General features: G+C 40.5%; 1 protein-coding gene across 1 annotated transcript; it reads right to left on the bottom strand.

Moving 5' to 3' along the window:
• Positions 1–501: 501 nt before the first annotated feature.
• On the bottom strand, positions 502–21,104 carry GNS (glucosamine (N-acetyl)-6-sulfatase). Its single transcript, XM_005029456.6, has 14 exons — positions 20,828–21,104; positions 20,571–20,630; positions 19,732–19,938; positions 18,145–18,210; positions 17,645–17,743; positions 15,145–15,312; positions 11,508–11,590; positions 10,021–10,139; positions 9,392–9,495; positions 8,910–9,011; positions 7,580–7,687; positions 6,800–6,910; positions 4,919–5,079; positions 502–4,105 (listed from the first exon to the last, which is right to left on the bottom strand). The coding sequence occupies exons 1-14, from the start codon at positions 20,981–20,983 to the stop codon at positions 4,030–4,032; spliced, it is 1,620 nt and encodes a 539-aa protein (XP_005029513.4). The 5' UTR covers positions 20,984–21,104; the 3' UTR covers positions 502–4,029.
• Positions 21,105–21,127: the final 23 nt, after the last annotated feature.

The raw sequence follows: 21,127 nt of genomic DNA on the forward strand, positions 1-21,127 counted from the left end.
AGAATCTTGAAAGGAATCAAATTCTGTAACAGGGATTTTGAGGTGAGGGCAGCACTTCAGCAAAACAGCACTTATTTAACTGTTGCACACAGTTCCCATTACTGGAAAAAGCCTTACACAGGATTGTATTTTTCCTCTTCCCCAGGGGTAGAGTGTACTGCTTTTAGTTACAAATAACAGTTTCTCCATTGTCTGTTGATGAAGTTTTCCATCTATTCAACTACATCAGTTTCCAAGGAAATATTGGAAAGTACAGCCTGCATTTAAATGAAGTCACTCAGCTCAGTGTTCCTACCTCCTGCAGTAGTCATGTGTGGTCTTGCGAGACTCTACATAAAGATCAACTGTGACTCTGCAGAAGGTCACTGATAGACTTCTTTTTTTGAAATGTAATACGGCAGTAAGCACAGAACTAGCTTATCAGATGAGAAGTCCATCTTTAGAAAAGTGGCACAGCTTGATCCTTTGGAAAGCTTTAATTGAAGTTCAGTAACAAAGATAAGAAGTTTGATAGGCAGTTTATTTTTTCTTTTCCCAAAAGTGCAGCAGTGAACAGGGTCCTCTGGAAGGGCACTTTCTAAACAAATGTTCAAACAGCAGAAACTAAGTATGCTCACAACATGCTACAGCAAAGTATGCTCACATACAGAGGAAAGGAATACAAATAAGATTCACTTTAATTGAATCATAACAAAACTGACAGTTGTTTCATTATGAGGAAATGTATAATCAGTCTCAAACTTAAGTTGATTGCTTGAAGAGGTATTGCACCTGTGCTGTGTGTTTTCATGCATGTCCACGGTACAGCTTTGTTCCCCAAACAGAAGTCCAATTTACTGAACTTACACTGGGTGAAGACATACTAGCTGTATTGATTTATGCTGAAGTGATGATACAGAATGTTTTTTGTTTCAGGGTAATGTCAAAGTTATTATATTTCTCCCTGCATAATATCTGCTTTACCACATCAGATCATTAAAGTTCACAGCTCTGCTTTTGATAATAATGACAAAAAAATAAATCACATTTTACCTAAACAGATCTCTGCTCTGATAAGGCCCCTTCATTTAACAAAACGCCTTCAGTAACAAGGTACAGACACAGCTACGATCAAATAGCATATGAAATTGAATGTCCAGGAAGACCATTTAGCATTTAAATCCATTTGGCTGGGAATTAGATCTGGTTGCAAATTAAAGTTTCTTCATAATGTTTTTTTTATTGCCACAGATAAGAATTAATACTGTTCGTTTAGGGCTGTTAAAATACTCAGAATTAATAATTCCTGGAAATAAACACCAGACAAGTCACAAACTCCTCCAAAAGTAATGGAAGTCAGGCAGATGTTGGGTCCTGTTCTTCCTTCAATTCATTGTATGTTCTTAAGCCTCTTATCAAAAGTGAGAGTGAAGTTATTTTCCTGAATTGCTAATTCTCTTCTTTTTGGTTAAGAAAGGAATAATTTCATTCTAAAAGTGAGTTTAGTATGGCATTTATTACCTACGACAGATTTCAGATATAGCATGGTTTTCTGAATGCAGAGCCTGGTTACAACGTTGTACCCAAATTAGCACTTGTACTACCTGCATAAACCTGTTAATAATTTGTCTCATCACCCACACTGAGTCTATAGCAATTCTACTGTCAACTTTCATGTCATTTGATAGCCAAAAAAGTAAAACCTTCAAAAGGAAAAATTTGCTTACTATGGCTTTAGATCACTTTAAGAGAAATGAGTGCGTTATGTATTTGTACACATAACAGAGATGTTTTTCTATTCAGAAGCATCATAAAGCACATTATTTGCACTGCAACTTAACAGAAGTATACACTTTACATACGATCTCCTAGATTTGATAGAGCTATTGAGGGTTTCACGTAAGTGGTGTATTTTGTACCAGCTTCCACACAGCTACCAATATACAGTTTAAACAAAGACCAAGTCTAACTTGCTAGAATTATGTGAGCAAAACACTATATAAATGAACTTTAGGTTTAGCTCAGGATACAAGAAAATACTTGAGCATGAAAAACTTTGGTTTTGGTTTTAAAGACAAAACAAGAGACTGAAGCAAACTGATGGGCAATACTAAGGCTTGAGAAACAAGGAGAGAAGGATAAAGCTACGATTGTAATGGAGGAAAAAAACATCCTGAGTATCCAAAAGCATGCAAATAGTTTGAGAGGATCCAAAAATCTCAGCATCGATACAGATGCTTCAGCTGAGAAATTACCTCTGCGGCAATTTTTCTCCAAGTATTTGGTCATGCTGAAGATCTGAAACAATGAGTTAAATTGGAAATAAAAGCTCTAAATAGAGCTTTTAAAAGCTCAAATAAAACCTTACCATCACAGAAGTTTGCAGCTAAGCTATATGAAAGGCAAATTCTGTGCTTCAGAATCAAAAGCAAGGAAAGCTCATAGGATTTTACTGTAGCATTGTTTTTGTCCAGTGTGTGGTCTGTATCAGGTTATGCATCTCCACAGTTGTCATACCAGTATCGTCATACTTGGTTGCCTGATCACTTTTCCCCTGTGGTAAAAGGTTTTGTGTGACAGAAACTGAAAACACCATGCTCTCTCTTTAGAAGACCTAAAATAGCTGGCTAAAAACTAGAGTTGCACCACAGTTTGTTTGACAAGGGAAAGACCATCTTGCCTGATAATACAGTTGACTTGCACACAAGCAACGTGAACTCTGAACTTGTGTTTCAAAATATACACTGTTTCTAGAAGTTTTTTTTTTGTTTTTTTTTTTTTTTAAACTAACGAATCTATACAAAAGTTCTATACTAGCTCAAGTTCAGGTGTTTTTCAAGATTCAGAAAGATACTCAAGTTTGGGTACAAGTGACAGCTGCATTTCAGATGAGCCTAATCAGAAGGTTGAAAAGTCAACATCACCCTTCCAAAGGGAAACCAAGTGATAACGCACTACAGTTAGATGTCTGCTGTGCACTCCTTTGATGTGAAGGCCACTTACTGCAGATTGTGTAATGTCTCAACCAAAAAGCAGCTCTCTCTACAAAGAACTGAAACTGCCTAAAATAGCCCCCTTACCTTAACTTCTAGTGACCAGTGATTTTAGTTTTCTCTCAAAATAATTTACCTTCAAGAATCTAATGACTTGTTAGACAATTCAAGACATCTGGAGGTTAGAGACAGATCAACTCTGCTGTGGTGCCCTGTTCTGTGTGTTAGTATTACTTCTTTCCATGTACTGAAATAGATTTAACAGCTCAAAACACAGGCACACTTACTTGAATACTTGTTAGTCTCTGTTCTGATTAACACACTAGGAAGCCTATATTAAACCCTAAGTTTTTTCAGTAGTACATCTTAACCCAATCCAGCATTTCAAGCTAGGAGGCTGAAATTACATTCTTGTTTGCAAGCTACCAAAGCAGATCTACAAAATTCATTGGTCTCATTTAAAGTGGTCTTATTGAAAGAGGATATTTTGCATACTGATTTTAGTCTGCAAGAGACACTTGCTAGTCAGATCCTACAGTTTTGACTAATGCCTTCCCTATGCTATTTTGGGCTAGGTTGCTATTGTCATTAACAGCTTTGAGCTCAACACAGGAAACCTATCATTAAACATAGCCTTCAGGAAAGTGTGTGACACTGAATATAGGTGAGCATTACAGTGCAATAGCTCCTGCCTATCTAACCCAATTCAAATATGCATTTATTGACTTCTAGAACAAAATAAACTGTTCAGATTCATAGGCCATAGATTCATCTCTGTGCCTGTGATATGAAAAGGTACTTAAAAGACAAAGGTGGTAATCAAATATCTGAGCAAGACAGGTTAGCTGTGTCTAACGATTTAGAGTTACAGTTCAGCTGTAAAATATACATATTGCACAAGGCAACCAGCTAAAGACGAGGGTTTTTCTTCCAAACAGGGTTTGAATAGCCCATCAGAAGTCTTCCAGCTGCGATCAGTGAGTTTCAGAGACAGACCTGCTGCAATCACCGGAGAAACTGGTCAGTGGGAGCTGATTGCAAGAGGCTCTTAAATGCTTCATAAGGACTGCGCAGAAAACCTCCGAGCCCGAACACCGTGATTGCTGAACATCAGCCGTGGGTCAAACCTGTACCTGTAGAAAGGAACAGCATGAGCTGGTCTACAGTAACAGTCGTTTCTAGAAATAGCTGATCTCTAAGATAGTTCCAATATAAGGCTACATGATTAGTTCTTTTCCTGATACCTAACAGGTAGAGAGATTGTCTCTACTGTGTGCTGAATTATAACAATGTGCAGTTAAGGAGTTGATAATCTCTAGAGAAATAAATATAAGCTACAAGATACCAACAGCACGTTGGTATGTATAACATTAAGCATTCACAAGATGTATTTGCTGCCTCAAATTACAGATCTGTGTGGCACAACTGTAAGAAAATTTTAAATAGTGCTTAGAAAAGCTTCAGTCCAAATGAGTACTGACTGAATTTTGACATAAGCAGCAAGAATTACTTACCACAGCTGTCTAATACATACAGCTTAAGTCCTTCAATAAAGTATTTTTTGCTAACAGCACCTCCAGGAATAATCAAAGCAAGTATTTGGAAAATTCCTGCCTATGGAAATATGCAGAGCTTTTCACTGCTTGCAGGCAAGTCTGAAGTCACTTGTGTCTGACTACCCAGAATAGCTGTAAGCTTACAGCTATGCTAAGTCAGTGGCTGACAAGATTAGAATAGTAGAATTAATACCATAAAGTTGTATTTTAATTTAACGTACAAAATGTAAGTTAAGCATTTAAAAAATATAAGCATTGAGAAGCCATTTCTATTAAATAAAAGCACGTATGTTGGTGGTATTCTGTCTTATAAATACCTTCTATGAAGAATTTCATATATAAGTACATTATTATATTTAAAAAAGTATTAAGAGTTAACGCAGTGTTTACCCAGGATCAAAGACTCCAGGTGTACGGCAAGTTGCTCCTGAACAGGACTGCAGCATCATTAATCGATAGTTCATCTTCTCTAGAATTTCTTGATCAATTGTTTTAGCAATGTTGTTGATCTGGTGCGGATCTGCAGTCAAGTTGTATACTTCCACAAATACCTGTTGAAGACAAGAAAGTTCCCATATTGTATTAAGTCCTACACGTACGTGCTAGTTAACAATCACATCATATCGCTGTAATGAAGCGTTCTTCCCAGATAATTTCAAATAGCATTTTCAGTTATATCGCAGCTTCCCCATACATAAGCTATCTGTAGCCTGGTGGCTAAATAGCCAAAGACAGGACAGCGTGTGTGTAAAGATAAAGTTTTGTTATAGTGCAATATTACTGAAAAAGTATTTTAGATGGGTGCAAACACATCTGCTACAATATACATCTTTTTAACACCTGAAGGAGCCTGTCTTAAGCCTATAACTCCAGAGGAAAAGGCCATGGAGAAGGTGGCTGTTTTTTCATTAATGGATCTCAGAACCCAATTTGACAACAATCATATCACCACCGTACTTCACGTACTTCCAGCTGTCAGAACTCAGACACATCTTAACTACATGTACAAAAGATGCTGAATACAGATATGCTATAACCTTAATAAAGTTTTTGTTGTGTATACGTACTTTGAGAACTTGATTTGTCTAGACAATTTGGGGGTATATTTGTTTCTTGGTACATTAAATCTCTAAACTAGTCTGTGGGACAAACAGTAGTCAAACATATCAAAAAACTCAGCTGAGGTTTTGTCTGTGCTGCAGGAGGAGTTGTGATTGCAGATGATAACGATTAACACTGACTCTGTTGTGTCTAACTTAGATAAAGATGCATCAGGACAGGCTTTTGCTGCAAGCGTTCTTACAAGGTTCACTGCAAGGTCTGAAACACTGCATCTCTGCATCTTTCCAGTATTGTTAGCCTTAATTTAGCTGACCCAGGTAAGCTGAGTGACCCAGAAATTCAGCCACCAATCAAGTGCAGCATCTGTTATCTCTATTTCCTATACAGTCTTTTTTGCTGTCTGCCTGCAAAAAACAACACCTTGTGGGAAAGGCTGTCCTGCTTTAAGTTGTTTACTGCAGATTACCACAGGTTTTTGTGTGGCAGCATGGTAATTGGGAGTACCTGTTTTACTGCACATCTGCTGCCAGTGCAGCTTATTGAATTTGTGACCCTAACACTTGCCTCAAACTCAACGTGCTCTCTGGAACAACTGCTTGCAAATGAGCACCAGGAACAATCAGCACTGAGACTCACCAGCTTTTGCACACACAGCTGGTGCTCTGCAAGTGAGGTGTGAGCAGTTTCTGAACAGACAACTACGTCCCATACAACCAAACAACTTAAGCTAACAGCAGAGACTTTTCTCAGAGCTGTAACAGACTTTTGGCCGTAAGAGGCAAACGAGTGAGCAACAGAAGAGGTGATTAGAGTGAGGCTTCTGTTCAAGGAAAAGAGTTGCAGTTGAACATAAGAACAGCAGAGTACAATGCAACAGAAAATGCAGTACAGAGCAATCTGTAACACGGAATTAGGGCAAAAATGGGAACTGAATCCAACCTCAAAACAGCTCCCCCATAGGCTGTTAAGGAAGCAGGAAGTAAAAGTGATAGTTAAGCTATTCCCATGCTGCCCTCCCACCTGCCTCCCCATCTCACCACAAAGTTTTGGTCAAACATTCTTCTCATCAGCAGTTAAATACTTCACTGCTTGTCCTGCAAGCAGCACTAATCTGCTTTTCAGATTACTTGATGCAAATGTTGAGAGCTGACAGGACTGTGGGCAATCACTTGCACAGCTGAGAACAGCGAAGGTCTGTTAGAGACTCACCTCCCGGTCATCAAACTCGCAGTACTGCAGATCCCAGGAAGTTGACATCGTCCTTACACAAGCGTACGTGTTGTTATAGGAGTCCTCACAGACGCAGTCTGGGAAGCAGTGCTGTGAAGTAAGCAGTTCACAAACACTTGAGACCAGGGAAAAATAAAGATGAACTAGCAATCTTCTCCCTAGTCTATATCAGCTCAAACCAAATGCAGTTAATTAATGAACACCTGGATCTTAGCCTAACACATACAGGTGTCTGCTGGGATGTTAAGCAAAAGTCAGCTCTTCTAGAGAAATGTTGTTAATGACATCACTGTGATTAAATGCATTTTGCCTGGGAAACTTGTGTATGCACACTAGCACAAAACACATTACTAAGTACATCACAAAAGGGATGATTTCCTTAATGGACACTGATTCAGAAAGCAGGTAGTGACTTAAAAAGCTATAAGATTGTACTGTGTGACAAGGCCACTGGAACTTTAGAAGGAAGATGTCGCTGCCAGCCATTTTGCCCAGTCCACTCCTTTCTGGATATTTCTTCCGTCCACAGGCCCCGTAGATTCCCACTAAAAGGGCAACTGTTCTGTTTGGTCATGTGCACATCACTTCTGCATGGCTGAATGTCTCCCTGGTTCTTAAATGCTGCACAGCACTTACAGAGCTAACCCCTACTTACCAAGACACTGGAAGCTTGCTTTTAGAACCAGGTTAGCTCACAGAACAATCAGAGCTTTAAGTCAGCTGCTGTTTTCTATTAACAACAAATCTTGTCCTACTCACTGTGACACCAGGTCCTAGGCCGGGACAGGTAGGATCGCTGCCGTTATACCCTTCTCCTTGGTACTCCACCAGGAAGTCTGATCTCCAGGTCACATTTTTGTCTCCTCTCTAGGACAAGAGGTTAACATGACTTAATATTCACTGAACTGTGAAAGAGAAGAAATGCTCCATGCCTGGGAAAATAAAATCTATTCACTGCTTAAAAGGCAGTTGAGTCATGGTCCCTAGTTTGAGTCAGTCTTAAAATAATACTCGGTCTTAGGTTAAAATGCCTTGGGTAGCTAGAAGACAAGGATCCAATCAAAGAACCCTAAATCTTTATAAAAAGGGGTACTAAAAGTACCATCTTCAAATTATAAGGAATCAATCATGCAGCAATACAAAACACGAGCCGCACGGCTAGAAACTACTGTATTACAGTCAAGCTCCCTGTAACAAAGCTGTTTCTCTTTCTCTTTGATTTATATCAGATGACCACAACAGATGGAAAAAGATAGCCTTAGCGTAAAAGATAAACAGCTTTACGAAGCAACTAAGTTTTAAGCTGCTCTATTTGTAGACGCATTTTAAAAGATGGAGAAGGGGAAAGAATTGCAAGGTTAATGTACAGCACCATCATATGCAGTGAAACAATGAGTTTCACATTTTTGCTTGTCAGAGTTTAAACTAGATACCTTTTATCTGCTGCCACCTAATGAACAGCTTAAAGTTTGGATACAAGGTTTTAATAGCAAAGCACTGTTTTAAGTCTAGATGATCTCCCACATTTCCAAGTAAGCCGTCTTCAATTTATAGACTAAATTTAATTAAAACTAAAAGGATCAACTACAAGCAGCTTTATTTAAGTAGGCTTCTGCTCACTTAGTGGAAAGGTCAGGTTTACTTTATGAAACCACCTGCATTTTTGCAGAGTTTTTGGGGGACCCACTACTTCTGCTGAAAACTGAGGCAAACCAAAGATGTCAGTAAAAACAGGCTGCTTTTCTCTTACATCTATACTGAGAAATCCTAAGGAAAAGGCAAAGGATGGTGCAAACTGGAAATAACAGTCTTCATAATAGGAGTTCTTTTATGTGCAGCAGGATTAGCCAAAGGATGACAAGTTTTGGTTACAAACCAACCACAAAGCCGTACTGTTTATCAAAATATACCTGCTTTTAAACAGCATACCAACACCCCCTCTCCCTCCCTGCAAGCTGTGAACAATCTGTAAAAGTAAACAAGGGAAGAATATGAACTACAAGTCCACCCAGTCCGTTGAAGGGAACGGCATGCACTCTGAATAACCCCTACAAGAATTACTGGTTACGATCCCTGTCCATCTACTTACCAACAGTGGCAATAGTGACATCCCATCCATCTGGGTCTTATTCAAGTCGTAGCCTGCAATATCCAGAATAGTGGGACCCAAATCAATATTTGCAACAAGCATCTGCAGGGTGAGGAAAACTGTTAGTTCAGAGGAACAGAACCTAACAGATAAAATAATGAGACTTCTATATTTTAGTGTTTAGGTGCATCTAAAATCACAAGTAGTTCATTTCATCTTCATTGTCTAATAGAACCTGTAACATGCACAAGCAATGTTAGGATCTTCAGAAAGTGATCTCCACACCTAATTTATTTCTATAGCCTGCAATTACTTAATTTTACTGATTCAAGCAAGGTCATATAGCTTTTTTTTTTTTTTTTTTTTAAATGAGGTCTTTGCATTTTCTACCACCCCATGTAGGCAGTAATTTCTAAATGATATAAAGTGGGTAACTGAAACAACAGAAGTAGAGCAGTATCATGTCTTCACTTCTTACCTACCTTGTTTGTCTGGTTTGGTTTTATCCCTGGTCCTCGAACTAGCAGTGGAACTTTGATATCAAACTCATACAGCTGCCGTTTGTCTATTGGCAAAGAAAACTGGCCTATACATTAGAAAAGAGAGAAAGTTAAATAGGTTCTTGTTTCATATTTATAAAGTCTTGTGTTACTCAGTTTCCAGCAACCAATTTTAACAAGTCAGGAGAGGTTCATAACATTAACTACATTGACAAAGTAGAGCATATTTTGAAGCTGTCAGTTCCTGTAAGACATATCTCAAGGATTAACAGCTTAGATACCACATATTCAGCTGTGCAACTTGATGTAGAGATAGGTTTTTGAGAAAGATATTTATTGGTCAACTCCACAGAGATCCTTCCTCCATTTCTATCTAATTTTAGTGGTAGACAGTAATGCTGAAAACCAACAAAGCAAACACTCAAACCACGAAATATCCCCAAACACTCCACACTGCAACTACAGAATGTTTTGCAATTCAGGCCAGTACTTCTCATGTCTACAGTTTTCCACAGCTGCTGTTCCCATTTTCTGGAGTGGCCACAAGAGCGACATGTTATTTGTGATTTCTGGATCTTTTACAAATGCTCAGTAAGCAGGGAACACCTTACCAGTATGGAAGCCATTGTCTGATGTGTAGAAGATGTATGTGTTATCCAGTTCTCCATGGAATTCCAGTTTCTTCACTAGTTTCTCTACCAGGTCATCTACTGACAACAGAGTTTGCCACCTATACAGAAACAAAGCAATTGATGTGAAAATGAAAAATATAGAATAATTCTGATTAGTAGGGCATTCATGTTGCTCTAAATTAGCAGTGTATGCACTGTAAGCAGATTATTTTATTTGCAAATTCTGAAAACAAGTTTCACAGATCACTATTCTGTACTTCTTGAGGCTGTGACTTAAGATAAACAGACTGTTTGCCTTCAGTTCTTGATTTTATTCTGCAGTGTCTGAGAAAGACGTCAAAATGATGATTACTTCTTATCTTATCTAGAGATAGCCAGGACCAACTTTGAAGCAACACGGTAACAGAGTCAGAGTTATCTCCTACAAGGTCATTTGTTATTAGTTCTTTATATCTAATTTTTAATACCAAAATGCAAGTCTTTCAGAACTTAATTTTCTCTAAGGGATCCTTTCTGCCTGGAAAGCACATCAGTTATTTTGTATTATGCAGTATCAGGGTCTGTTCTTCCAGAATATCTAAAAGCCTTGAACAGTCACAGGTTATTCTTCCCTTCGTCATGGGGTCTGTCATTGAGACTGCTTCCAGTAGGTCAACAATAAGACTTCACAGACTAGCATTATGCTGAATTAACTGGAGTTATTTAATTCTTAGATTCTGTTGTCTCCAGGCTTAATTTAAGATTCCTGCATAATTTTGCCTTCACATTTTATAAAGCAAGAGCTTTAAAAAAAAAAAAAAAAAAGCCTGGTCTTCCACCTCCAAAGCAACAAGCTAATGCCTTGATAACTGCTCAAAATGAAGTTTAATATTTAAAGTTAAGCTAACATTTCTTTCAGAAACCTACAATGTAAACAAATATACCTTTCTTTATGGTAAGTGAACAAGCTTTATCTTCACATTCCCTCCCCACTTTCCTTAACCCCTTATAAAAAGGGAATCAAGCACTTGCCTTAGATAGTCAGAGTTATTACAGATATTCCTGTCTGAAAAGATGGGACTAAGAAACAGACAAAGCCAACATTAGTGAGATTAGATGGTTGATAAATTGATATTTTATGTGCATCATGGAAGAATCTGAAATTCAAATGCTTTCAAAGTAGAAAATTATGTCTTTTTTTATTATTATTTTTGAAAATGTATTGTGAACTGAACGAAAAGCAGTGAAGACACCAAGCATGATGCCTTTATGATTTAGGAGAAAAATGTTTCCCAAGTCAATTACAATTTTCTCTGCAAAAAGTAAACTCAAAGTCAGATGTGTTGAGACAAATGACAGAACTATTACAGGTAACTCAACATGTATAGTCAGACTTACTACAACCCTTTAAATAAAACAATATGAAATCAAAAAAAAAGGTAAGTTTTGAGCAGAAATTTTAAGCAACAACAACAAAGAAATCTTACCTCTTTCTGTAAGCATCATCAAGGAACTGTATTGAAGAGTTAGTCATTGGAGTTTTTGCTTGTCGAATTAACCAGTGCTTGTTCTAAGGAAAGACAGATCAGGGTAGAAGAGAACAACAAGAAAAGGTTTGTGTCAGCTTTTAAACCTTTGTTAGGCTTATTACAAAATAAATCTTATTTAGGGTAAAACATCTGCACGATTCCTGTGAAATGGCTAGGTAATACTATCAAAATGACCTGACTCCAGATTTCCCTCTGGGTTTATGTAAGACCTAAGTTGCAAGACAGAACATGTTACAGCTCCATTGTGCTTGGTCCTTGGACAGAAAAATAGCTGTGAGTATTTGCAAAGCAGTCCAGGAAAGAATTCATGCGAATTTCTAGGGAAGGCTCTCCCAAACAAAGTTTCAATAGCTACCAAAATTCAGGAAGAAGCCTGATAAAGGTCTGATGTGAAAAAAACTCCAAAGGATTGTGCAGAATTATAAAATTGGACATGGTTGTCAAAGCAAGGTTCTTTTGGGACTGATACTTGGGAGCATTCTAACGTAAGTTGAGAAGTGGGGAGAAACATCTGGAATTAGGACTACCTAATTTATGGACAGGTGATAGAAAGATCGGCCACTATCAGATTCTCAGTAGCCTTATCAACTCAGGGTTGGAGACTATTGAGGGAAAAAACATCTCAGATTTAGTTGGATTTTTTTATTCCAGAAAGAGTGTTTCTTTTGCTGAAATGTTATTATTTTTCTAGATTTTTTCATCCCCAAGTTTCAGAAACAGCCCTTTCCCTTCTCCCCTTATTCCCCCTCTTCCCCAAGTAACAGAGATGATCAAACTCTTCGTAAGAAAAGTTGCAGCTGCACATCCTGAAGCACCAGTCTGAACTGAGTCAGGCGCTGTATAAATACCTGGGAAGGGCTGTTGTGAACAAGCTGAAGGGTAGTATTAGTGGGGAGCAAAATAAAGGAGAAAGTCATGGCAATGCAACTTTACACTTTTTTGTTTACTAAGTCAGACATGATCCACTCCTCATCTCCAGCCTGAGCCTATATTTAGCTGGTCACTCCTCTCCAGAGCCTCTTGTTATGCAATTTCCCTCCTGTCACAAGCGAATGACTGAAAGGGTTCAGAAGGCTTTAAGGACTCACAACAAAGTGACTCATCTTCTGCAGCTTCCCTGTTCTATGTTCTGGAGACTGAAGAAAAGATTTTTGGCATGGAGAGATAATACCATGCCCAGTTTATTTTAACTCAGCTGTATCAGACCTTGCTCGTGGCAGTTGTACAGCAGTTCTCTGGACAGATGCTACATCCATCTTGGCAAGAAAATTGATGGCATCATCAAGACCAAACACCAAGGCCTTATGTGTTGGTCAGGAGTGCAAAAGGAAAGACAGACATCACAATCCCCATCCCCAGCTCAGCACAAGTTCTTCAGGAAATGAAGGATGCAGTGTCACCTCTGCAGACACCTTTCTCAGGAGGTGGACTTGGGAAAGATCCTCCCCAGGGCACTTTGTTTCTCTTGCTGTGAAATAGCAAATCCCTCTTTTCTGGAGTATTCTGATATTCCTACGTTCCTCTTAAATTTCAGAAAGTTCACAGAGCACCTTAACACCTTTGTGGATTTCAACAAACTTCGTACTGATGCACTGCCCTCAAGTTTGTTTCCCTGTTGAGTTTCTTTCACCGGATTATGCACAAAGCTGTCCACCTGTCCTGCTGCCTCGCTTTGTCCCATTCTGAAAGAAAGTTTACAAGACCTTGGGACAGAACACCCTATCTTGCCAGCAGAATCTGAACGCAGCTGTGCTTCAGCTCGCAGGGAAAACAATCCAGAATGCAGAGTACACATCACTGGCCAGCGTGCCGAGAACTCAAATCCTACTCTTTATGCAGAGATTCCACCTACACTGCTGCTTTTAGCACCTCTTGCCCACATACTACATAGAGAAGCTATGCAACGCTGATTCAGGTATCAGGACTGTAAAATGCAAGGCTACACAACGCGAGATTGCCCAGCAAACATTACAACATCAGCGACTTGAGGGTCTGAGCCAAAGTGTACGTTTATTACTACAGCAGGAATTGCACTTGCCCTAGAGAACAGCGAAGCTCAAAAAAGAGCTAGGCTTGAAAATTATGACATTAGCACCTGAAGAAATGCACGCTGTTAATGATTGTAGCTATTTTATGTCCAGGAAGATAGGCAATGCCAGGCCATTCCTATTGCGAAACCGCTGCACCCACGGATATTAACTACCACACATTAAATCAGTCTGTCATTTCGCTCTGTATTATACAAGCACATGCAGAGCTTTCACTTCACAGAAGGGACCTCCCAAGTTGTATTTTCTGGCTAGGTGCTGACTTCACTGGTCAAGTTATTTCTAGCTCACCTTTGAAAGCACTCAGTTATGACAGTAATGCAGCCTAAGAAAGTTAAGGATATTTTTTTTTAATGGAAAAAAAGACTTCGAGATTAAGTCCAACCATCAACGAAAGACAGGAATTCATCCACTGCCTTCCCCTCTGCCCTCTTCCTCATACCCAGCTGTGTTCCCGATCTCCCCCTGCAGATAAGAAATGGGTGGCTGCAGCCAGTCCCTAACAGCAAGTCTCTGCTGCTCCCTCATGCTTTTCCCTCCTCCAGCAGGGGCCTCTCCTCAGGCTGCAGGGGAATCTCTGCTCTGGTGCCTGGAGCAGCACCTCCTCCTCCCCTCCTTCTTCAATGACCTTGCTGCTCACACTGCTGTTTCTCACACTTTGTTTCCTCTTTTCCTGCCTGGGAAGAGTTTTCTGCCCTTTATGTGTATTTTCCAAGTGAAATCTTGACATAAGTTAAACGGTGAGGTGCAGTAAGGTCTGCATTTGAGACTAATTGGACCAGAAAAATACAAAACCCCACAAATTAAGTATCTCACCAGATTAACTTTGTGGCTTACTCTACCAATAAGAGAAAGCAAAAGCAGCAGATTAGTCTAAGCTAGACCATACATGGCTAAGTTTCCCAGCAGTGGAAGGTACTGGCCTGTCACAAACATGTCTGAGTTTGTAACGCTAGGCTGAGCAATTCTGGTTACAAGTTATTTCAACAGAGGAAAGCCAAATTCTCCAAGTCCTTTATGACCCTGGGCCCTGCAACTCACAATTTCACAAAGCCCTCTGGTTGGCCTGATAAGCTTGTCAAGTTGGGGCAGCTTTCTATGAGCTCGAGCAGAGGACCATCCCACCCACGTGAGCAGGCATGCACAGCCTGTTCTCATTCTTCCTCTGAGCCTTCGTGTAGCACACCATCTCTGTGTTCTCCTGAACACGCTGAAGAGCAACGAAAGAACACAAAGTGCTTCAGGACAATCTGGAAACTGAACAAGGAATTAACTTCTTCCCCCACTTACCAATATTAAACCATGTTATTTTTGCCACTTTTTTAATTTACAAGGTATCAGTATGCAAAAACCTAAGTCACAACAGACATACCTTACACATAATGGGTGATTAAGATAACTAACAACCAGAAATCATTGTATTGGTCTATTCTTTTGCTTAAACTTAACATGCACGTCAGGGTCACTGCCTACTGCTCTCACAAACGAGTGGAACAATTTATGCAGATCCTTGCAGGGTATCCTACCTTCCCATGAATGTTGAAATTGCTGTTTCTTGGCGCACTGACGTTCTGAAAGCTGTTCTTGTACTGCGGTGCGGCTGTCCAAGGTGAGTGTGGAGCTGGGGTTGAGATCATCATGAAGAAAGGTTCAAAATTAGATTTGTACTCCAAGAAGTCCAATGACATGTTGGCCTGCAAAGAGTTTTGTTGAAGAACGTAAGTCCATTCACTCCAAAAGTAAAAACCACTCAAAAAACTCCCGATAAAATAAAACCAAGTGCTAAATTCTTTGTCCCCCATCTCCAAACAGCATTCTGCTTTAGACATTTACACTATTTAGGCCTGGAAAGATGAAAAGGATGCCAAGGACGACTCTGTCTTCTCATGCCACCGCATCTATTCCACATCGCAACAAAAGTCACTTGAACCCTCCCATCACTGCGTAAAATTGCAACTTTAATATAATCTGAGTCTTTGAGGCTCTCAGAATGCCATCTTGTGCCTGACAGATCACAGTCTGTCAGATTCAGTTGTCTTATGAAGTAGACAAAATTCTGAAAAAGCTATTTTGCTCCCCTCTTTATAGTGTATGCTCACAATGCAGCCAGCTCCTAGTTTCTAAGGGGTGCCCCATCTGTGCTGGTGAAAGCAGAAGCTCTAAGGTAAAAAACAGTGCCAGATCCAACCACTCATGCCAAGCCATTGTACTTTCATTTTCACTTCAGTCTATGTCCAACTTCAAGTAGCCAGTTCGAGGAGATTGTGAGTTTCATTTTGGCTTTAATTTCAAAGATTGGCCAGGGGAAGGCTTCAAAGGCATTACATGCTGGTGAGTTCTCCACTATTCAGATCCTGCAATATTTTCTTTTCCTGTCTGATTAGTGTATCCCACAGATTTCCTTCTCATCCTCTAGAATAAAGGAAACACTAGGAACTCCCTGCTAATACAACCTCCTCTTCCTTCCTCTTAACTTCCACAGCTAAGCAACAGGGACTGGACTTCAAATATATAACTACAGACTTAAGGGAGGATAAGAACCGTGTGAAGGAGGCAAACTCAGAACTAGTCTGAGCTAGTTAGGAGCTTAAACTGCAGTAGACAGATCCAGGTGTTCAGATTCTTAATACTGGACTTCATCACCTGGATGTCCTTAGGACAAGGAGATTGCTCATCCCATCAAGCAACACAGGAACTTCGCATAAGCTACGTGAGCTTTTTCCTGGTGGTCTCTATTGCCACACACCTAGCAGCAGAGGTATGGTGTGCAACACCCACACAGTGAAATGAACTCAAACACTAATTTGAAATTATGAGTATGTATTCGATAACTATAGGCAGAAGTTAGAATGCAACACACTGAAAATCATTGTATACTGCTGTATCAACAGGCAACCCACCACAACTAAGTTTCTGCAGCAATCTGTTGACTGAAATGCTTATGAGCTACTGAAAGATCGATAAGGCTGGTACAATGCCAGTAACAGAACAGTTAACTCACTTCTGGCTTATCAATTCCGATCTAGCTTTAGCCACTGTAAATCTAAATTTAATCAGACAGCTGTTACATGCCCTAAGAAACATCAATCATTTCTGTCCCTAGTAAGCAGCTGTCTAGGTTAAAAAACTGGCAATGAACCTCCTTAGAGTCTCGACAGAAGACCCCAAACTTACTGCTTCGGGAGACTTCAGGGAAGAGTTTTCCTGAGCATGCAGGCTCTCAGGAATGCCGAATAACATACTGCAACAGAACACTAACTTAAGAGTCCAGCTTTTGCAGGGAGATGAGGAGGTGGAAGCAACAGAAAAACCCACACAGGATCCAAGGTACTTGCTAAACAGGGCCTCAAGAGAAGTAAGACTAACTCTTACAACTTTCCTTTAAGCATTTTATATCTCTGTTGACGTTCTTAATAACTTTTCTTTGTCTCAAAAGGATAAAAAGGCTAAAGATTTCCCTGGTCAGCAACACATTTTGGTAGACGTTGCCCTCACACTTCATGGTGTATTAATTAGCCTTTGATATGCCTAAGTTACCTATTTTATATTGTTAAGGGTGACAAGACATTGACACACTGTAATAACTACCAAACAGAACAGCACAAAGTTACTTTTACATGCTTATTTCCTACTGAAATTTGGGTGCAATTAATCTGTTACAGAAGTTGAGTACTATAATGAAATACATCCTTCTATGAAGTAATTTAAGACATGGCTTGTATCCACCACGTTCCTCACGTACCACAGCAGTCATTAGTAACCTCACACTGAAGTTACTGGTAGCAAACGGACAGCTGAAACCAATTTCCTTTTCACACCTCATGTGCACAAAGGTGTCATTTTTAAATTCACACAATCTTGTGTGAATCTTGTTGTGCTAGTTAACGTCTGCCTATGACAAATACTGCATGACTGTGCTGTCATTATGAACTAAAGAATTGCCATCCCCAGTCCCCAAGCCCCCAGCATGAGACATTATCTGGTCATAAGTCGCTTTTGTGACACGGACGTTGTGAGGCTTCCTACCAGCACATCTGTCAGATAATCTACGCTGTAGTTCTCGCCATGCCTCCGTGCTTTGCCATTTACTGAAAGAGTATAGTTGTAGTACTTGGAATTCTTCTCCTGTGAAAAAGAAAAGTTACACACATTTTTATACATAGCAACGTGTATATTGATTGCTTGAAATAATCAGGAACTCTCAGCAAACATTCATCAAATATGTTGCAAGCATTTGTCACAAGGACAGACCAAGAATTCTCAAAAATGGTCCCAAACAGCACATATTGCAGTGTTATCTTACACTGCTTTGGCTTTACAAGCCAGGGTTTTTCCCCAGGCATCTGAGTAGGAGCAGCCCTTGTGAAAGCCAATGGACTGACATGAAACAGAAAAAAATAATATTAATGTAAGATTTACGTTAAGCTGCTAGATGCTCTGGTTGCTATTTCATGACCAGCAAAGTTAGAACATGAGTTGGATTACAAAGCTACCAAAATTAAGTATATTGAAAACAAGTCACATACCAAAGCATACCAAAAACTCCATCCAGGAGGGACATGGCCAACTCCCCCTGCATCCTCTGCTCCATACTGAAAAAAGACAGAACATGACTCACTTTCCATTATCATGAATAAAAGCTAGAAGTTACATTTCATATTCATGTGCTTTATCCAACATTAGTCAGAAACCCCAATAAGCCAAGTTCAACTTCAGAAGAAATATATCTACTCGTACATAAGAGTGCATGTACAGCCTGTTAAAGAGACCAGGGTTAAAATAATTAACCTATTAGGGATTCACCAATAAAATTTAAAATTTAATCCCTCTTCTACTCTGCACATGGATGTATACAGAAATGTGTATACAGAACACATGATAAATCATCATGCAATAAGATATGATCAAAACACGCAACAAGACAGCCTTGGGTTCTGCGCTAACAGTTCAGAAGAGATTAAAGACAACTTCACACAAACCAACAGCCTCCATCACCCTGCCTGAAGAGCTGGTGTGAACTTAAAGCAGTGCTAGCTGCTGTCATCTTAGTGCCAAATGATCCACAACAACCAGCCCTGAAGCCAGCAAAAAGGAAACCAATGGCTGAACCAGTGCCAAATTCAAAACAGAGGATGCCTCAGAGCAACACAAGACATCTTCTCAGTGCTGTCCTCTGCCATCTACATGGCTCCCCTTACTGCAGGGACAGGAGATTCTGCTGAGTCAAGGGATGCTCAAAGGAAGCCAAATAAGCCTTCCTTCCTCTAGTAACATCAGTAACTTCAGTAGAGACAGACTTGTGCCTGGCGAAGAATATTCACGTTTCATTGTTTTATTATACCACCATTTTCTACCAAGAGATGCAAGGAAAATAGTGCTGGTAAGAACTCTAAGTCACCTGGCTCCAAATACAGCTCCATCACACAGGAACCACACCTCATCTTAGATTATTAGCGAAGAATTTTAAAGCTTACCATAAGCTACTGTGAACCACAGCTTAGCTGAAAATAGGGAAAAAATACACGAAGTGCACGCACACACAAGTAATTTAATGAAAAGTGTGGAGTAACCTCTGCAGAGAGCCCCATTAATGCCTACTCTCCCAGTGAGTTTACTTCAGTGAACTTCTACTATTTAAAATAGCACATTCACTGCTAAAAAGAAAGTAGTCCTGATTCGAGGAGATACATCAGGAACAGTGAGATAGACCTATTTTTTTTTCTTTAAGTAACACTGTTCTAACACCCATGGTGCAGGCCTGATGGCATTCTTCATAGATACTACACGCCAGTCATTTATTTCCTACAGTCATAAAATGAATCATCTCTAGCAATTAACACATCTGAACACACTGTAAAAAATCTTTGGATCCTTTCACAATCAACTTTTAAAAACATTCATGGAACTAAGAATCTGATTTTAACTAAGTTCTAGATTTGAACTTTGCATCTTATTTACCCCATGTCAGTAGAGAGAATTGTTTATCCAAGTATCTGTTTTAAATATTCGGGGAATACACCATTCATTACAAATATAAAATACTCATTACAAGTATAAAATCCATGGTTATTTCAGAAACACAGATGAACAGTAAAAACATAAGCACAAAATACCTCATTTAAATACTTTCCAGCGAAGAACGTTTGATAACCACACATAGATTTGAGCAGGGCTGGGAAGGTATTCGGCTCTTGAATCTTCTGCCATGACTTGCTGCTACAGTTTCCTTCCAGAGTGTTATTGACAACGTGATGATTATGAGGGTATTTTCCAGTTAAAATGCTAGCGCGACTGGGACAGCAAAGTGCACTGGGAACGTACTGGAAAAAAAGCAGGATGAAGAGATACAAGATTAGTATTGTAGAACATTTTTTTTCCTTAAAATTTAAGGTTTTGAAACATCAGAGAATAGGTTGACTAAGAAGTTCAATGGCTTTGTAACTTCACAAGATACTATATTCTCCTTTTCAGGGATAAAGAATTACACCCCAACTATTTTCACTAGTGAAACCAGCTTTTTGTTTCTCCACCATATGGCCTCCACCCCCATCCCCTGTACCACAAGCACTGCTCACCAGTTGGCTCACTACGTTACGCTAGCCGTGAGATGATATATTAGAATACCAAATGTCTGAAGCAGGTTATCAACATGCAAAAAGCTAGAAGTTTTTAAGGTTTTCTTAGGTTATAATAGAAATACTTACTAGGCGTTTTTACTTCACTGGCTGAGGAAGTTTGCCTGAGTGCTTTTAGGAAGTGAAATTTTCCCCTATAAGACTTTGAGTGTGACTTGCTGTGATACGTATTTTAAGACTTAAAGAGTAGTTAGGCATTAAATTAAAGAAACTAGCTGCACACATAGGGATTTGTAGGAGCTCCCAGGCTCCCAAATTTTGGGTTAGGCACCACCAGGCGCACCTGGGCGGCCCGCAGAGGCCCCGCCAGCACTCACCGCGTTCACGAAGGTGACTCCCATCTGAGCAATGAGCGCGTTGGTCTTCTTCAGGGGGGTCTGCGGGAGAGGTGAGGGCACCGTGAGGCCGAGGCCGGGCTCGCACACCCCGACAGGGCTGAGCCCCGCTCCCGCACCCATTTCCCCCCCACACCTCACACGGGGGACCCCAGCCCGCCGGGGGACGCCACATTTTGTGCCCCACGGGGTCCAACCCCGCTCCCCTCAGGGTTCATCCCAGGCCGTGCCGGGCTCACCATGCCGCCCAGAAACACGTCCTGGTCGTCGGTGAGGACGAGCACCACGTTGGGCCTCCGCGCCGCCTGCGCCGGGCTCAGCAGCAGCAGCAGCGCGGCCAGCACCAGCCCCGGGGCCGCTGCTGCGGGAGGAGCAGCAGCACCAGGAGGGGCCATGGCGGCGGCAGCGGGGTGCGGAGGAGCCGAGGGAGCCTAGGGGAGCGGAGCTGGAGGCGGCCGAGCCCCGGGGAGCACCGCGCGGCCCCGCCCCGGCCCGGCAGATGAGCGGCGGGGCGGGGGGCGGGGGGCGGGGGGCGCAGG

This window comes from Anas platyrhynchos, chromosome 1, assembly GCF_047663525.1.
Source record: "Anas platyrhynchos isolate ZD024472 breed Pekin duck chromosome 1, IASCAAS_PekinDuck_T2T, whole genome shotgun sequence".
NCBI classification, from domain to species: domain Eukaryota; kingdom Metazoa; phylum Chordata; class Aves; order Anseriformes; family Anatidae; genus Anas; species Anas platyrhynchos.